The sequence below is a fragment of the Macaca thibetana genome, chromosome 14 (assembly GCF_024542745.1).
Source record: "Macaca thibetana thibetana isolate TM-01 chromosome 14, ASM2454274v1, whole genome shotgun sequence".
Taxonomy (NCBI): Eukaryota; Metazoa; Chordata; class Mammalia; order Primates; family Cercopithecidae; genus Macaca; species Macaca thibetana.
In genome coordinates, this window is record NC_065591.1 from 8,341,330 (window position 1) to 8,356,674 (window position 15,345).

The 15,345-nt window shown below is 53.6% G+C and overlaps 5 protein-coding genes across 7 annotated transcripts in view; 3 read left to right on the forward strand and 2 right to left on the reverse strand.

Moving 5' to 3' along the window:
* CST6 (cystatin E/M) lies at positions 1-2,013 on the reverse strand. Its single transcript, XM_050756826.1, has 3 exons — positions 1,212-2,013; positions 555-680; positions 1-189 (listed from the first exon to the last, which is right to left on the reverse strand). Exons 1-3 carry the CDS (start codon positions 1,473-1,475, stop codon positions 106-108), a joined length of 474 nt encoding a protein of 157 aa, XP_050612783.1. The 5' UTR covers positions 1,476-2,013; the 3' UTR covers positions 1-105.
* EFEMP2 (EGF containing fibulin extracellular matrix protein 2) overlaps positions 1-15,345 on the forward strand; it is a 363,083-nt gene that overhangs the window by 207,452 nt on the left and 140,286 nt on the right. The window lies entirely within an intron of this gene.
* The window catches only part of CFL1 (cofilin 1), a 170,576-nt gene that overhangs the window by 3,686 nt on the left and 151,545 nt on the right, over positions 1-15,345 (forward strand). Inside the window, exon 1 of one of the 2 annotated variants that reach the window (XM_050756791.1) lies at positions 579-582. The exons of the other annotated variant lie outside the window; for it this stretch is intronic. The gene's annotated coding sequence lies outside the window, so the exon portion shown is untranslated. Of the gene's footprint in view, positions 1-578; positions 583-15,345 lie in introns of those variants that run through there. 2 annotated transcript variants of the gene reach the window in all.
* On the reverse strand, positions 10,046-11,690 carry BANF1 (BAF nuclear assembly factor 1). The gene is made up of 3 exons (XM_050756832.1): positions 11,620-11,690; positions 10,817-10,955; positions 10,046-10,564 (listed from the first exon to the last, which is right to left on the reverse strand). The coding sequence occupies exons 2-3, from the start codon at positions 10,937-10,939 to the stop codon at positions 10,418-10,420; spliced, it is 270 nt and encodes an 89-aa protein (XP_050612789.1). The 5' UTR covers positions 10,940-10,955; positions 11,620-11,690; the 3' UTR covers positions 10,046-10,417.
* Positions 12,026-15,255, forward strand: EIF1AD (eukaryotic translation initiation factor 1A domain containing). 2 transcript variants are annotated; one of them, XM_050756823.1, is made up of 6 exons: positions 12,026-12,156; positions 13,193-13,371; positions 13,507-13,615; positions 14,004-14,112; positions 14,281-14,328; positions 14,937-15,255. In XM_050756823.1, exons 2-6 carry the CDS (start codon positions 13,285-13,287, stop codon positions 15,079-15,081), a joined length of 498 nt encoding a protein of 165 aa, XP_050612780.1. In that variant the 5' UTR covers positions 12,026-12,156; positions 13,193-13,284; the 3' UTR covers positions 15,082-15,255. The 2 variants fall into 2 exon arrangements, with proteins under 2 accessions (XP_050612780.1, XP_050612781.1); XM_050756824.1 differs by having other exon boundaries at positions 12,061-12,286; positions 13,169-13,371.

Sequence of the window (15,345 nt, forward strand, 5' to 3'; positions counted from 1 at the left end):
TGCAAGAAGCAGCACTGGCCATTTATTGTGACAGATACGGCCCATGGACCTGAAGTACCCTCCACCGTGGCCCCAAAACAAATGGCCTTCGCCCTCAGGGACTTATCACACCTGCACACAGTTGTGCTTTAGGAGCTGAGAGGAGTTCTGCCAAGGAACCACAAGGACCTCAAAGTCACAGCGCAGCTTCTGTAGAGAGAATATAGGGGAGAAGGAGGGGTGAGCCCAGCCTCGACCTGTCTCCTCCCAGTAGCCAGCCCTCTGCCTGCCAGGCCAATCCAGGGCAAGAAAAGGGCAATCATTGACCCAACGGATGTCAAGCCACATGGCCGGGACTAGACTCCAGATCTTGGTAGCCAACTTCTCCATTCCCCAAGGAAGCCCCAGCTTCCTTTCTGCACCCCATCTTGGCCCAGAGGCTGACTCATCCAGAAGGCCGACAGGTTCAGCCAGACATCTGGACATCTGCATGTCCAGCCAAACCAGTTCAGGCTGGACAACCTGAGTGCCTGAGGCTCTGGGGAGGGCTGGGGCTGGAGGAGCCCAGCTGTTACCTCCTGCTGCGCCCCTGCTGCAAGGGGGCAGGTGGTGAGGTCCACGTGGTCTCCAGCGACCCTGGTCTTGCGGCAGTCTGTGCTCCCCATCTCCATCGTCAGGAAGTACTTGATGCCGGCCACCAGCTGGGGACATAGGGTAGGGGCAGGTCGGGGGTCTTGACCCTTGATCCTCACTTCTCACCTCCCAGCATATTCTCCTGTTGCCCCCAGGCACTCAGGTGGGGAGAGAGGGGGAAGGGATGATTCAGACCTGGGGTCCGGGGTGGTGGAAGTTCTGGTGGGTGTGGAGGGAGGAGAGGCCTGGAGGCTGAGCCCCACCAGCAGCCTGGGCAGACATCAGACATGCCCCACCTGGGGAACTGCCCACTGTCCCCATCTGCCTTCCCTTCTCCCCGATCTACCCCATCAGGGCAGAGACTAGGACCAGGCAAGCCAGGAAGGCAGGTAGTGCATGCAATACAGGATTGAATGATGTCTTCCCTTGAAATTTAGATGGCTGCCCATTGTGGAGTTTTGGCATTAATTCGATTTTTTTAAATATTGCATGAAAATATCCCGGTAGCGCTTTCGGGCCCCCTCCATGCAAGCCCGGGCAGCGCCTGTGGCCTCCCCCGCCTGGGCCAGTATCCCCTGCCAGCACCCCGCCCGCCGCACCTGGCTCTGCGCCTTGATGATGTGCGTGTCTCGGAAGTAGTAGAGGCTGTTGCTGCCCATGTTGTAACTGGCCACGGCCGCCTGCGCCGCCTTCTGCACCTGCGGGTCGTCGGGCGACAGGTCCTGGCGTTCTCCGACCATGCGCTCCTGCGGCCAGGCCCGGGCGTCGCGGGGCAGCGCCAGGAGGCAGAATGCGACCAGGACCAGGCCCAGCGCCAGCGGGAGGCTCGAACGCGCCATGGCCGTCAGTGCCATCGGAGCCATCAGAGCTGTGAGTGCCGAGCCTGCGACTGCGCAGCTTTTACCTGCTGGGCCGCCCCGCCCGACGCCCGCGGTGCGCCCCCGCGGCCAGGAGCTGGGGCGGGGCTCGAAGTTGCCGGTTTCCGGGGTCCTGCGAGGTTCAGGGAGCCCAGGAGGTCGAGGGGGCGGCGCGCACCCGCGTGCCAAGACGCTTCCCTGCCCTTCAGGACACACCTGGCCCAGGGAGGGAGAGGACAACGAAGGTCCCCAGCAACAAGTGCCAGTAAAGGGACAGTTCACGGGAGGGCTGTCCAGAGTGAACTACCAACCGCAGCTCTTCGTGGGCTCTTACTGTTGCCACCATTTCCTAGCTGTGTGACCTCGGAGAAGTCACTTGACCACTCGCTGCCTCAGTTTCCTCTTCTGTACAATGGATGTTGTGAGGATTCAGTGAGCTGAAACAGGTAAAGTTCTTAGAAGCGGCCTGGTGCTGCATAAACAGCAGGTGAGTAGGACACATTACTGCTCAGCGCTGCCTGACAACCTTCCTGGAGCACCAGTGACTAATGTTTCCACCTGGCCAGGCGCCTAGGCATGCTTGTAATTCCAGCACTTTGAGAGTCCAGGGTGGGAGGACTACTTGAGCCAGGGTGTTCAAGGCTGCAGTGAGTCGCAATCTCACCACTGCACTCCAGCCTGGGCGACAGAGCTAGATGCTGATTCAAAAAAAAAAAGAGGGCTGGGTGTGAGGGCTCACGCTTGTAATCCCAGCACTTTGGGAGGCTGAGGCAGGCAGATCACTTGAGGTCAGGAGTTCAAGACCAGTCTGGCCAACATGGTGAAACCCCCTCTCTACTAAAAGTACAAAAATTAGCCAGGCAGGGAGGCGCACACCTGTAATCCCAGCTACTCAGAAGGCTGAGGCAGGAGAATTGCTTGAACCTGGGAGGCGGAGGTTGCAGTGAGCTAAGAGGGCGCCACTGCGCTCTAGCCTGGGTGACAGAGAGAGACTGTCTCAAAAAAAAAAAAAAAAAAAAAAAAAAAAAGTCTTCACTTTACAGAGAAGGGAAAATGGATTTGCCCAAAGACACCGGCGGAAAATACATGGTGACACTGGTTTCGGTGTGCTGGCAGTCTAAGTCCAATCTGTGATCTGAAACCAGACTGAGCCCAAAGGACACAAACTGCCCAGAAGGAGGGGGTGTCAGTCATGTCAGGTCTGCCATCTTACTGACCGCATGGCTTTGGGCAAGCCCCTCAACCTCCCAGACAGAGCCTCTGTGTCCTTGTCTGAAAGACACCTTATCTCCTAAGTTTGTTCTGATATTGATGTTTCGAATCTGGCTCTCCTATAGATACAGTGAGCATGTGCTGGAGGTACCAGCAAACAAGGCCCATGACTGTGTTTTTATTTTTATTTTTATTTTTATTTTTATTTTTATTTTATTTATTTATTTTTTTTTTTTTGAGACGGAGTCTCGCTCTGTCACCCAGGCTGGAGTGCAGTGGCCGGATCTCAGCTCACTGCAAGCTCCGCCTCCCGGGTTTACGCCATTCTCCGGCCTCAGCCTCCCGAGTAGCTGGGACTACAGGCGCCCGCCACCTTGCCCGGCTAGTTTTTTTTATTTCTTAATAGAGACGGGGTTTCACCGTGTTAGCCAGGATGGTCTTGATCTCCTGACCTCGTGATCCGCCCGTCTCGGCCTCCCAAAGTGCTGGGATTACAGGCTTGAGCCACCGCGCCCGGCCATGACTGTGTTTTTAAAGACTCCAATAATTGCCAGGCACGGTAGCTCATGCCTGTAATCCCAGCACTTTGGGAGGCCAAGGTGGGCAGATCATTTGAGGACAGGAGTTCGAGACTAGCCTGGCCAACAGGGTGAAACCCCATTATAGCCCACAGGGACCTAGGGGGACTGAACAAAGCCAGGCAAACGCGGGAATAAAAGACAAGAGACAAAAGAGTATTATTTGGAAGAAGCGGTCAGGGGGCACCTTGCCTCTACTGGACAAGGGCCCTGAGCTTTACCCAGCCCTCCGTATTTATTAGGCAAAAGAGATAGCGAGAAAGGGGGGATGTTTGTCGGGTATGTCAGGTAGTTGTCAGTCAGCCATTTGGCCCATAGCGGGCTTGCGAGACTGCATCCTTTGAACAATAGGTACTAATTTTCTCAGTAGATAACTTGAAGGAGCACAGCGCAAGGGAGTGAGGCCCTCAGCAAACCTTTTGGTGGCAGGACAGTGGGAGTTTGCCCACATCCTGCATTCGTGATAAACAGTTTGCTGTTTGATCATATAGCCTTCAGTGGAATGCCGAGTTGGTCACGATCCCTTTGGCCTTTTTGGCTCCCAACACCCCATCTCTACTAAAAATACAAAAATTAGTTGGGCGTGGTGGTGCACACCTGTAGTCCCAGCTACTTGGGAGGCTGAGGTGGGTGAATCACTTGAACCCGGGAGGCAGAGGTTGCAGTGAGCTGAGACCACGCCACTGCACTCCAGCCTGGGTGACAGAGCAAGACTCTGTCTCAAAAAAAAAAAGACTCCAATAATTCATAGATCAGGGTGGTGATCTGTTAATCACGTGGTGATCTATTAATCACACGGTAGCTCACACCTTTAATCCCAGGACTTTGGGAGTCAGAAGCAGGAGGATCACTTGAGGCCAGGAGTTTGAGACCAGCCTGGGCAACATAGTGAGCCCTCATCTCTACCAAAAGATCTAAAATAAATTAGTTGTGCATGGTCGTGCACGCCTGTGGTCCCAGCTACTCGGGAGGCTGAGGTGGGAGGATTACTAGAGTCTGGGAGGTTGAGGCTGCAGTGAGCAGTGATAGTGCCACTGCACTCCACCTGGGTGACAGAGCAAGACCCTGTCTCAAAAAAACAAACAAACAAACAAAAACAGATGAAAAGCAGTGTTGAAGTAGTCAACTCAGGAAAAGTCTGGATTTTGTTGAAAAAAAATTTTTGTATGTGTGACAGAGCTCTGTCAGCCAGGCTAGAGTGTAGTGGCACTATCATAGCTCACTATACCTCAACTTCCTGGCTTCAAGCAATCCTCCCATCTCAGCCTCCCAAGTAGCTGGAACCACAGGTGCATGCCCCCATACCTGGTTATTTTTTTTCACACCTGGCTAATTCTTAAATTTTTTTGTAGAGATGGGGGTCTCACTGTAGTGCCCAGGTGGGTCTCGAATGCCTGGCCTCAAGAGATCACGAGATCCTCCCACCTCAGCTTCCCAAAGCACTGGGATTACAGGCAGGCCTTGCTGGAATTATTTGTCTGCATTTTAGAGTTCACTGTAGTTTGTACTTGTAATTCCATGTTGCTGGGAGGCAGAGGCTTATTGTCCCTAGGGCACTAAGATCTTTTTTTTTTTTTTTTTTTTGAGACGGAGTCTTGCTCTGTCACCCAGGCTGGAGTGCAGTGGCCGGATCTCAGCTCACTGCAAGCTCTGCCTCCCGGGTTCACGCCATTCTCCTGCCTCAGCCTCCTGAGTAGCTGGGACTACAGGCACCCGCCACCTCGCTGGGCTAGTTTTTTTTGTATTTTTTAGTAGAGACGGGGTTTCACCGTGTTAGCCAGGATAGTCTCGATCTCCTGACCTCGTGATCCGCCCGTCTTGGCCTCCCAAAGTGCTGGGATTACAGGCTTGAGCCACCGCGCCCAGCTGGCACTAAGATCTTGCAGTGCTTAGAGCCTCCAGGGGCTTCACTGGGGCTTGGAAGAGGTGCTAGGTCACAGTACTTAAAGAGCAGCCGGCAGCCCTCATTGGGATGGATATTGTGTATAGGCATCCAGCGTGTCACCCTCCCTTCCTGATTCTGGGCCTTAGAATTCCAAGACCACAAAAGGAAGTGATTTCCCACACAGAGACCTAGACCAGAGCAGTCACTCACTGCCCAGGGCAGCTGCCAGCCTGCTACCTGCCTCACTTCCTCAGCCCAGCTGTGGAAAACCAACTCTGCCATCTTCCTGGGATTCTAAGGAACCGTCACAAGTTCCTGGCAGCCTCAGGTGTCTGGCTTAAAGGGACAGACTCCAGTTTGTGGAAGTGCTGGCCGAGCTTGAGTTGATCAGGAGGATGACGCCTGGCCAGGACTCTGAGCCGAGAGCCTGGGAGGGGTAGAGGAAGAGGCCCAGGATTGTGCCACAGGGGCGAGGTGGGAGAAGCAGCTCCCCTAGGCCTGCTGTCTCATCACTTGGAGCTTAGCCATAGCCCCAGGTACCTCCAACACTCTCTCAAAAACTAGCCAAGGCCTGTCTGCGACTCGACTCACCATGGGCACTCACCCCACCTGCCACTGCTTTGTGCTGATGCCAAGGACTCTTTTGCAGTACAACCTAGCAATTTCTGAGCACTTTTCACTCACTAATTCTCACAAGCACCCTGAGGGAGTACACATTATCCTCACTTTGCAGATGAAAAAGTTAATCAGAGAGGTTGGGACACTTGTATAAGGTCACACAGCTAGAATTGGTATCTTGGTGAGAAAAGGTGGGGAGTGGGGTTAACAATGATAAGAGCTCTTGCTGTGTGCCAGGCCTTGCGCCAGGGATTCAATGTATGTTCTTTCTTTCCCATAGCAGCTGCAGAGGCAATGATTATCACCTCTTCCTACAAGGAGGAAATGGGAGGTCAAAGGGGAAGGGTAGTGGTGGGTCCTGGCGCATGAGTCCTTGGCTGCTCTACAGGGGTATGAGGTCTACTGTGCATGGTGTAGGGTTGTTTCTTGCAGGTGGGGTGTCCCTGAGTAGACTTTCCTGGGGCCTGACTCCATCCTATCTGGACCACTCTGGCTTCCAGGAGGTTTGGGCCAAACGTGAGCTTGAGGTCGGTCAAATGTACTGGCCACAGGGCACAGCCTCCAGTTTTGCAGTGGCCCAGACATCCCAACCCAGGTTGTCCACAGCACCCCTCTCTTGCCCCTGGCCTGATGGGTAGAGATGACCAGGGCAGGTTCTTGACATCTCCTTCCCTCTGGGATCAGGCCCTCCAAGGCCTTGGTGCTTCCCCCAGAACCCTCTTCCTTGAACCTTCAGTTGGGCAGAGGATATTGCCCTCCCCCAGGGCTCTGCAGTCCCATATCCTGAAAAGGAGATCCTTCGGCAAGGAAACTTGTAATCCAACAGGGATTAAAGCTCCCCTCTGGGGAGGAGCGCTCCTAAGCGCTGCTGATTCACTGGTTGAATCTTCACAACCCTGCACCAGCTGGCAAGGAGGCTGTAGCTCAAGGGAGTGAAGCAACTTGCTCCAGATTGCATGGGGAGCAAAGGCCCAGAATCGGGCCTGGCTGGCTCTTCAAGGCTGCCATCAGTCAAGGTTGGGAGTGACAGGAAAGAGCCCTGGTCCCTGCAGGGAGGGGCCAGCCTGGAAGGGCATCAGCCGTCACAAGCACCTGCTGGGAGCCTTCCATGCTCAGCAGGCTTCCGCGGGGCAGGGCTTGTGGTGCTCCAGGTAGCCTCCCCTTACTTCCTTTCCGGGGGCAGCAGGAGCCCTTCAGGACCCCAGAGTGCACGGGCTGTGTTCACACCAGGTTCTAGGCGGGCTCTGAGCACTCATGACTAGATCGGCTGAGGGGTGTCAAGCTCTGGCTGGGTGTGAGGGCATGGGGACACGGGGTCAGTATTTGCTGATTTCCGGGCCCACCCATGTCCCAGGCTAGCGGATGGCCAGGCATGTCCTGTTGGGTACCATGGGCTGACACTTAGACAACCTGACTCTCACCCCTCACCACCAGGTCTGCTTTCTGCACCAGCATTCCAAGCTGTGGTCCCTTTGTCCTGCTGGCTGAGTCAGGCTGGATCTGAGAGGCCACACTGTCACAAGGTACATTCTAGATACCCTTTGTCTACTGCTGTCCCAGGACAGAGCCAAGAACTTGTGTGGGATGCAATATGGAGTCCTAATAAAGGGTTTGTGGCCTGCCACCTGGTATACGCACTGCCCGCGCCCCAAGGGAGAGGTGAGAAGGCAGGTTCCAGCCCCTTCTAAGGCAAAGCCTGTGGGTGAGCTGGGAAAGGCAGATGACAAGGAAATAAAGCAGACAGCATGAGCCGCAGGCTTCCAGCAGGCTCCTAGTGCCAGAGTCAGGCGAGGCCAAATCAGGAAGCCAGTGTGGGCAGGAGCCCAGGCAAGGGCTTCGTGGAGGAGGAGGGAGTCTCCATGACCTCACAGAGCACCAGCAACAATCTGGCAGCATCAGGGCTGAGGTGTGGGTGAGGCCAGGGTCCTGCAAAGTCCCCACCTCAGCACACCAGGCCTGCGACAGCATCACAGCATGAGGGTCAAGGCTGAGGGGACTTACCCAGGAAGACATCAGAAACAGTATGAAACTCAAGAGAGAGCCCTCGTGACCTCAGCCAGGCCTCAGACCAGCAGCCTCCAAGGAAGCGGCAGGAAGCACAAGCTAGGCCCTGCTGCAGCCACCCCAGTGTCCCTTTCAGGCTGGGCCACTCGCACTTCCCGGTCCCAGCCTTGCCCAGAACTCTCATCCCTACAAATAACAATTTAGTTTCTGACCTATCACACGATCGTTCCAGCCTCAGGTCTTTATTTTTGGTTTTCCTTTTATATTTTTATTGTTCTGAGATGTAGCTAATACACAGAAAAGGGCACAGAACACGCTCTTTCGGTCAATGCCTGTACCACCACCCCACAGGCCAGAAACACAGGCCAGGGTAGGCCAAGCCTACCCTTAAGCCTTTCCACATCCTCCCCCAAAGATAATCACTGTAGACTTTTTCCTTTACCATTTACCATAATCATTTCCTTTGTTTTCCTATCTATGTAGGAATTCCTACGAACTTGTTTGGCTTCATTTGCTATTGAGATTTGTGTTGTACACAGCTATCATTTGTTCATTTTCACCTCCGTTCAGTGCCCGGTGGCATGAATGCGTATTTATCTACTCCAGTATTGACAGCCGCTAGTGTTGCTCCCAGCATTGCAGCTGCGAACTCGCCTCAGTCCTGCTGCAGGTGTTGGGGACTTTCTCAAAGGCACAGTCCTGAGAGTGGAACTGCTTGGTCACAGGGTGTGTCAGTTTTACTAAATAACACCCAACTGTCTTCCCAAATTGTTTAGATCAATTTATACTCCCACCAGCTGGGTATCAGTTCCTGTTGCTTCACTATCTCATCAATACTTGGTATTGTCCAACTTAAGTGTTTGCCAGTCAGATGGGTATTAATGGCATGTGATGTCTTATTACTAGCAATATGGAGCACCTTTCCTGTGCTTATTTACTGGGAGGGAACCTTCTTCTGTGGCCATCTTAGGTCTTCTACCTATTTTTCTGTTGTGCTGTCTGCCTTTTTTTTTCTTTTTTTTTTTTTTGAAAGTTTCATTCTTGTCACCCTGGCTGGAGTACAATGGCATGATCTTGGCTGACTGCAACCTCTGCCTCCCAAATTCGATTCTCCTGCCTGAGCCTCCTGAGTAGCTGGGATTACAGGCGTGCACCACCACACCGGGCTAATTTGTGTATTTTTAGTAGAGATGGGGTTTCATCATGTTGGCCAGGCTGGTCTTGAAATCCTGACCTCAGGTGATCCACCCACCTCGGCCTCTGAAAGTACTGGGATTACAGACGTGAGCCATCACGCCCAGCCAGTCCACCTTTTTCTTGATTGCAGTTGTATTTGTGCTACGGAAATACTCCTTTGTTGTTCACACTGCTGCAAATATCCTTTCCCTACAACCATCTCATTTTCCAAGTGGGAAAACTGAGACTCAGAGAGGATAAGCCACATGACCAAGGAACACAGGGCCCGGTCCATGCGTTTCCAAGCTAGTTCTGAGTTCCAGTCTGGCTACTTCCCAGGAGCAAGTCCACGGGCAAATTCGCCTCTCTGAGCCTCAAGTTTCCTCACCTGTAAAAGAGAAAATAATTATTATTGTGAAAGAAAAAAATGTTTGCAAAGATTTTAGCTTCAAGCCTGGTTCATACTAAGTGTTCAAGACATAACAGGGCTGGCCACGTATGGTGGCTCACACCTATAGTCATAGCGCTTTGAGAGGCTTAAGGATCGCTTAAGGCCAGCCTGGGCAACACAGAAGGGCCGTGTCTATTAAGTTAAAAAGTAAAAAGAATAGGACTAAAATGTACTGAGGTGTACTCCCCTCACATCCTTCCAGCTGTGATACCTGTGCTCCTTCTCCTACCTAAGAGATCATGGAAGATGGCAAGCGCCCTGCTCACCCTTGCCGAGGCCAGGAGAGCAGATGATATGCTGACTGGCAGGTGAACTCTCACCCACATCTGGCCCACCCTGTCTGGTACCTCTGACTCCCACTGACTTTTCCACCAGGTGTTGCCTAGCCCAGCTGTTGACTTAACTAACATCTGGAGCACCGTCCATCTGGCTCCCAGGAAAAGATCCACCCACACCCTCTCCCACATCACTCGGGGATTGAGACACAAGTCACCTGCCTGAGGCCTACATGGCTAGCATGACTGCCCTCTGGGAGTGGAAGGGAAGCTGCCAGTTTCGGTCTCTACTGATAAGGAGTGAGGGAGACATGGTCCGTCCCTGGAGGAGAGGCAACTCCCAGCCCACTTGTTTTTCAGTGCACAAAGCCCAGTCATGAAAGCCACTGACTTTATTGATCTAAAAAACTTTACAAGGACAGTGACTGTTCTGCCCAAAAAGGAGCCAAATGGTATCAAACGGACTGAAAGTGAGGGTGGGGGGTGAGGGACGGGGCCAGGAATCCATTCAGGAAAGCTGGTAACTGTCACCAGGGAACTGGCAAGGGAAAAAGGACGGGGGAGGCATGCAAGAGCGAGAATCCAAAAAAGTTGAAATGGTTAGGGGAGAAAACTCCCAAAAGACCCTGGAGTACGTCGGAGGTGAGTACGACAATAGCAATCTTTTCCTTCGTAGAGGGCAGGGGAGAAGTCCCTACTCGGCTGCAAACTCTGGATGAGGGCTAGGGATTGAGAGCTCCCAGAGAGCATCACAAGAAGGCATCACACCACTCTCGAAGGCATCCGAAGCAGTCCCGGGACTGCTTGGCGTTGGCGCCACATGTGTCCTTCAGCCATTCCCGGAAGAGGTCTTCATCTTTCTTTAGCACCAGAAACTGGCCAAGGACAACATAGGCCTGCAAAACAGGGAAAAAGGAAGGGGTGTGCTGCTCAGTGTTCAGTGAGGGATAAGAGCAAGGCGGCCATTCCTGTGCCATTCAGAGTACACAAGCCCAAGAAGCAGCGTGGGTTTTGCCCCCATCTCCTCTCCACCAGGTGCCCAGGCTCTGGCAGCCTCTTCAGATTATACCCCACTGTCCACCCCCAAGCAGATGGACTCACTTCCCTCCCACCCCCGCCTGCACCAGGTACAGGCGGCCACCCCACACCTTGTCAAAGCCCCTCTCCTCCAGCTTCTTGCCCAGGACTTCACCAATCCCAGCCAGGCTCCCCACTGGCTTCTCCCCCATGGGCTCTGCCACGAAGTCTCGGTGCTTTTGGGAGGTTGTCATCTTGATCAGGCTTAATCTAGGAATCCCAAAAGAAAGGCAGATTAGGGCTGAAGACCTGGAACTCCTAAGAGCCCACTAGCAATCTCACAGTAAGAGGCAGCCAAGCCAGGGGTTCCGGTGGCTTGCTCTATCCCCCTCATCCTGAAAGAAGAAAACCGAGATCCAGGGAGACTCTTCCCTACTATTCTGAAAAGGAGTTTCTTCCTGCAGGACCTGGATTTTGATCTTGCCCCAGAAGAAAAACAATCTTGCCTAACAGGTGGCGCAAGCGGGGCAGTGGGAAGATTCCCAGAGTCAGTAGCCAGGGCTGCCCGGAAGCTGTCACTCCCTCTGTGACCTTGGCTGAGCCAAGAAGGTACTGACTGCCTGGAACAGCCACTTGGCGTGGAAAGCTAACCAAAGAGTCTCTACCTACAGGGCGAAGCGCACACCGAGCGCTGCGCACACCCGCTACGCGTCCACGGGGCACACGCCGCACCCCAGCTCCGCCCCCATCGCGCGCAGCCGCGGCCCGCCCCCTCCCGCGGCCCGGCTTCCACGCGCCGCACCCCGCCCCCTCCCCGCAGCGCGGCCAAGCTCTCCCCCAGGGCCCGCCACAGCGCCTGCGGCCCCTCTCCTCCCCTTCTCCCCGCAATCCCTCTGGCCTCCAGCCAGGGCCCTGCTCCGCGGCTCGCGCTCACCGGCAGCTTCAGTTCGCGTAACGGTTCCTCCCGCCACCCTGCTGCTCCCGCGGATACGTCAAGCCACTAGAACTTTCTTCCACTTCCGCTTCCGGGTCGCCTCAGCCGCCTTTTAAAAAAAAAAACCTTCCACGTTGGGCCCTTCTAGCCAGTTAGAGCTATAGAGTTGAGGCGCCACGGACCTCGACGGCGTCCTTGGTAGGCGCTCCTTTCCGGTTCTTCGCGGGAAGCCCTGTCTTCTAAGGTCTCGCTCCTCGAGCAGTTCTGAGGGAGAGAGGCCTACAGGGAGAGAACTTCCTTTCTGTGCTGCCCGGACCCGGAACTCAAGGACTTAGGCTTGACCGACCTGGCGTAGGGAAGAGTTAGAAGACGGACAAGGGAGGGGACGGGTGGCCGGGAGGCCTCTGAGACAGCGCCGGAAGACGGTTTTCGGAGGCATCCGACTCAGACTCACGTCGCACTCCTCGCAGTGGGACTGGTGGGAACTGGGAACGCTGGAGACCTGATTTCGAGGTGACGCTACCGTCGCGGCCGCCGGCAAGTTCCTTTACTGTGTTTTCTTGGCTCAGCCTTGAAGTGAGTCGTGGACGATCCTCTCTCAGCGTCCAGCCTGGACAGCGGGGTTGCTCCGGCAGCGTTCCTGGGAGCCCAGGGCCAGAGACTGAGTGTGGGTGTTTCTCTGAGGGTCTTTTCTCCGGGATAGACAGGGAGGAGGAAGGAGAACGGCAACTAGAGATGACAGTGTTTCCTTCGGAAACCATCAGTCTTAAGGGTGCTGGTCCTCGTCTTCTAAGTACGCAAGTCAGAAAAATGCAGATGTCGCAGACAAGCCTGCTCACCTCAACCTTTAATTAACTAGTTCCTGGTTTGGACCATCACGGTGGCCACCTAATTTGTCTCCGGCTGTAGTGTGTTGCCAGACTGAACTTCTCTGTTGTGTGACTGTGCCAGACTTGGGGTGTACAAGCGTGTTGAGAAAGATACGGTTTATTTCAAACTCCTTCCAGAGAGGTTGCCAGGATGATTTATCTGGAACTTTCCTAAAGTTTTACATTACACCAGTACCTAAGATTGTAGGAGTTACTTTTTTTTTTTTTTTTTGAGACCGAGTCTCTCTCTGTTGCCCAGGCTGGAGTGCAGTGGCACGATCTCGGCTCACTCTAAGCTCCGCCTCCCGGGTTCACGCCATTCTCCTGCCTCAGCCTCCCAAGTAGCTGGCGCCCGCCACCACGCCCGGCTAATTTTTTGTATTTTTAGTGGAGACGAGGTTTCACCGTGTTAGGATGGTCTGGATCTCTTGACCTCGTGATTCGCCCGCCTCGGCCTCCCAAAGTGCTGGGATTACAGGCGTGAGCCACAGCTCCCTGCCGGAGTTACTTTTACATGACATGCACTGTTGTCCCATTCTGTAACAGTGCTGAGTTAGCTGTTATTTTTCTGGGACCTAGAGAAGTTGAATAGTTAGGAAATAAATGAGGGTAGGATTTGAATCCAGGCAGTTAGACTTCAGAGCCCATGTTCTTAACCAAGACACCGTGTCACCCCTCAGTAAAAGGCCCCTCCCCATCTTCAGAACAGTCCTGGGTTCTGAGCCTGCCATCCAAGGAACTCAGGAGGAGGAGTTGACAGTCTCTTCGTTCCTAACCACCCTGGGACAACTTCAGCATGTCTCAGGCCACCAAGAGGAAGCATGTGGTGAAGGAGGTGCTGGGGGAGCACATCGTGCCCTCCGACCAGCAGCAGATTGTCAGGGTGAGTGGCTTTGGGCACAAGCTGCTCTGCTCCCCACCCCTCCAGCCCTGGAGGGCCCCTGGGGTGGTGGCAGGGTGCGCGTGGCTGAGAGAGTGTTTGACCGATGAGACTGATTCTTGGTCTCTCCTGAACCAGGTACTCAGGACCCCAGGGAACAATCTGCATGAGGTGGAGACAGCCCAAGGGCAGCGCTTCCTGGTGAGCATGCCCTCTAAATACCGCAAGAACATCTGGATCAAGAGAGGTGAGAGGATCACTCCTGTAATCCCAGCACTTTGAGGGGCTGAGGTGGGAGGATCGCTTGAGACTATCCTGGGTAGCATAATGAGACCTTGTCTCTACAAAAAGTAAAAAATTAGTTGGGCACGTGCCTGTGATCCCAGCTATTCGGGAGGCTGAGGCCTGAGAATCACTTGAGCCTGGGAGGTGGAGGCTGCAGTCAGCTATGATCATGCTATTGCATTCCAGCCTGGGCAACAGAGCAAGACCGTGTCTCAAAAAAAAAAAAGAAAAAAAGAGAGACAGGGAGGTGAGAGAGGCAGCCCTCTCTAGGAGATAGAACCACTTCCTATGGCTTTGGCTTTCCTTATTGCAGGCAGGCCTGACTTTGCCTTTTCTCTTCTTACCTACAGGAGACTTTCTCATTGTTGACCCCATTGAAGAGGGAGAAAAGGTGAAGGCTGAGATCTCGTTTGTGCTCTGCAAGGACCATGTGCGCTCCCTGCAGAAGGAGGGCTTTTGGTAGGTGGTCCCCTTGATCACTGACTCTCTGGCTTCTGAAGGCATTGCCTTCCTAGCTTGGGAATTAGGGGAGGGAAGGTCATGGCATCCCAGGCAGAGACAGCTGGAAACAGCTCTTTTGTGAGAAAGTGATTTGTCCTCCCTGACTTTGCTCATCTCTTGGCATAGGCCTGAGGCCTTCTCTGAAGTGGCTGAGAAACACAACAACAGGAACAGGTGAGAAACAAGCCGTGCAGTGGGACACATGGAAAATAAGGGGTTCATGCTTTGGTGCCTTGAGGGAAAAATAGAGCCTTTTTTCCTCCTTACATAGGGTATCTGTTGAGATCTCCTACGTATGTGGTACATAGTTATGAATGTGGCTTGAAGGTCAGATTCTCTGGGTTAAAATCCTGGCTTTGCCACTTAAAGCTGAATGACTTTAAGCACGTCATTTAATTCCTTCCAACTCTATTTTCCTTATATATAAAATGGGAGCATTGTGAGGATTAAAGAAGTGGATGGCTTGTAAAATTGCTTAGTGCAGCATCTGGTGTGTGATGCGGGTTCATTAAGCATTAGTTGGTGGTCGTAGAATCATTATTCCTGACTGAAACAAATGGCTGTGGCACATGTTTGGGGACTGGGGTCAGTCTTTAGCCTGTTTCTCTAGCCAAGTTTCCCCACTGTTTGCTCTGCCTCTGTCCCTTGTTTTAGTCTTTAAAGGGTGCTGTAGGGCCCTGACTGCTGGGCCGGATGGTCCTCCTTTTTTTGGAACTCCTTGATTGTAGATCTGGTTTTCTCAGAAGGTGCTGGGCTAACTCTGCTCTCTTCCCTTCGTGCAGACAAACTCAACCAGAACTCCCAGCTGAGCCACAGTTATCAGGAGAGGAGTCCAGCTCAGAAGATGATTCTGACCTGTTTGTTAACACAAACCGCAGACAGTATCATGAGAGTGAGGAGGAGAGCGAAGAGGAGGAGGCCGCCTGAGACTCCAGGACCCACTTTTCCACTTGCTCAGGGATGGGCCCCTGGCTCTTCTGGGCTTGGACATTCCCAGGGTGCTTTGCAGATCTTCACCCCTGGATGGGGACAAAGCAGGGCCCCTCTCTGAACTGATGTTTTGATTAGGAGAATTAAACCCCTGGTGGGTTGGTGACTTGTTCTGGTGTCTGAGTGGCTCTCTCGGGGGACGGAGGCTTGTGGTGAGGTGAAGAACTGCTCCCTGGTAAAGAGACCTTGTGACTGGGTGGG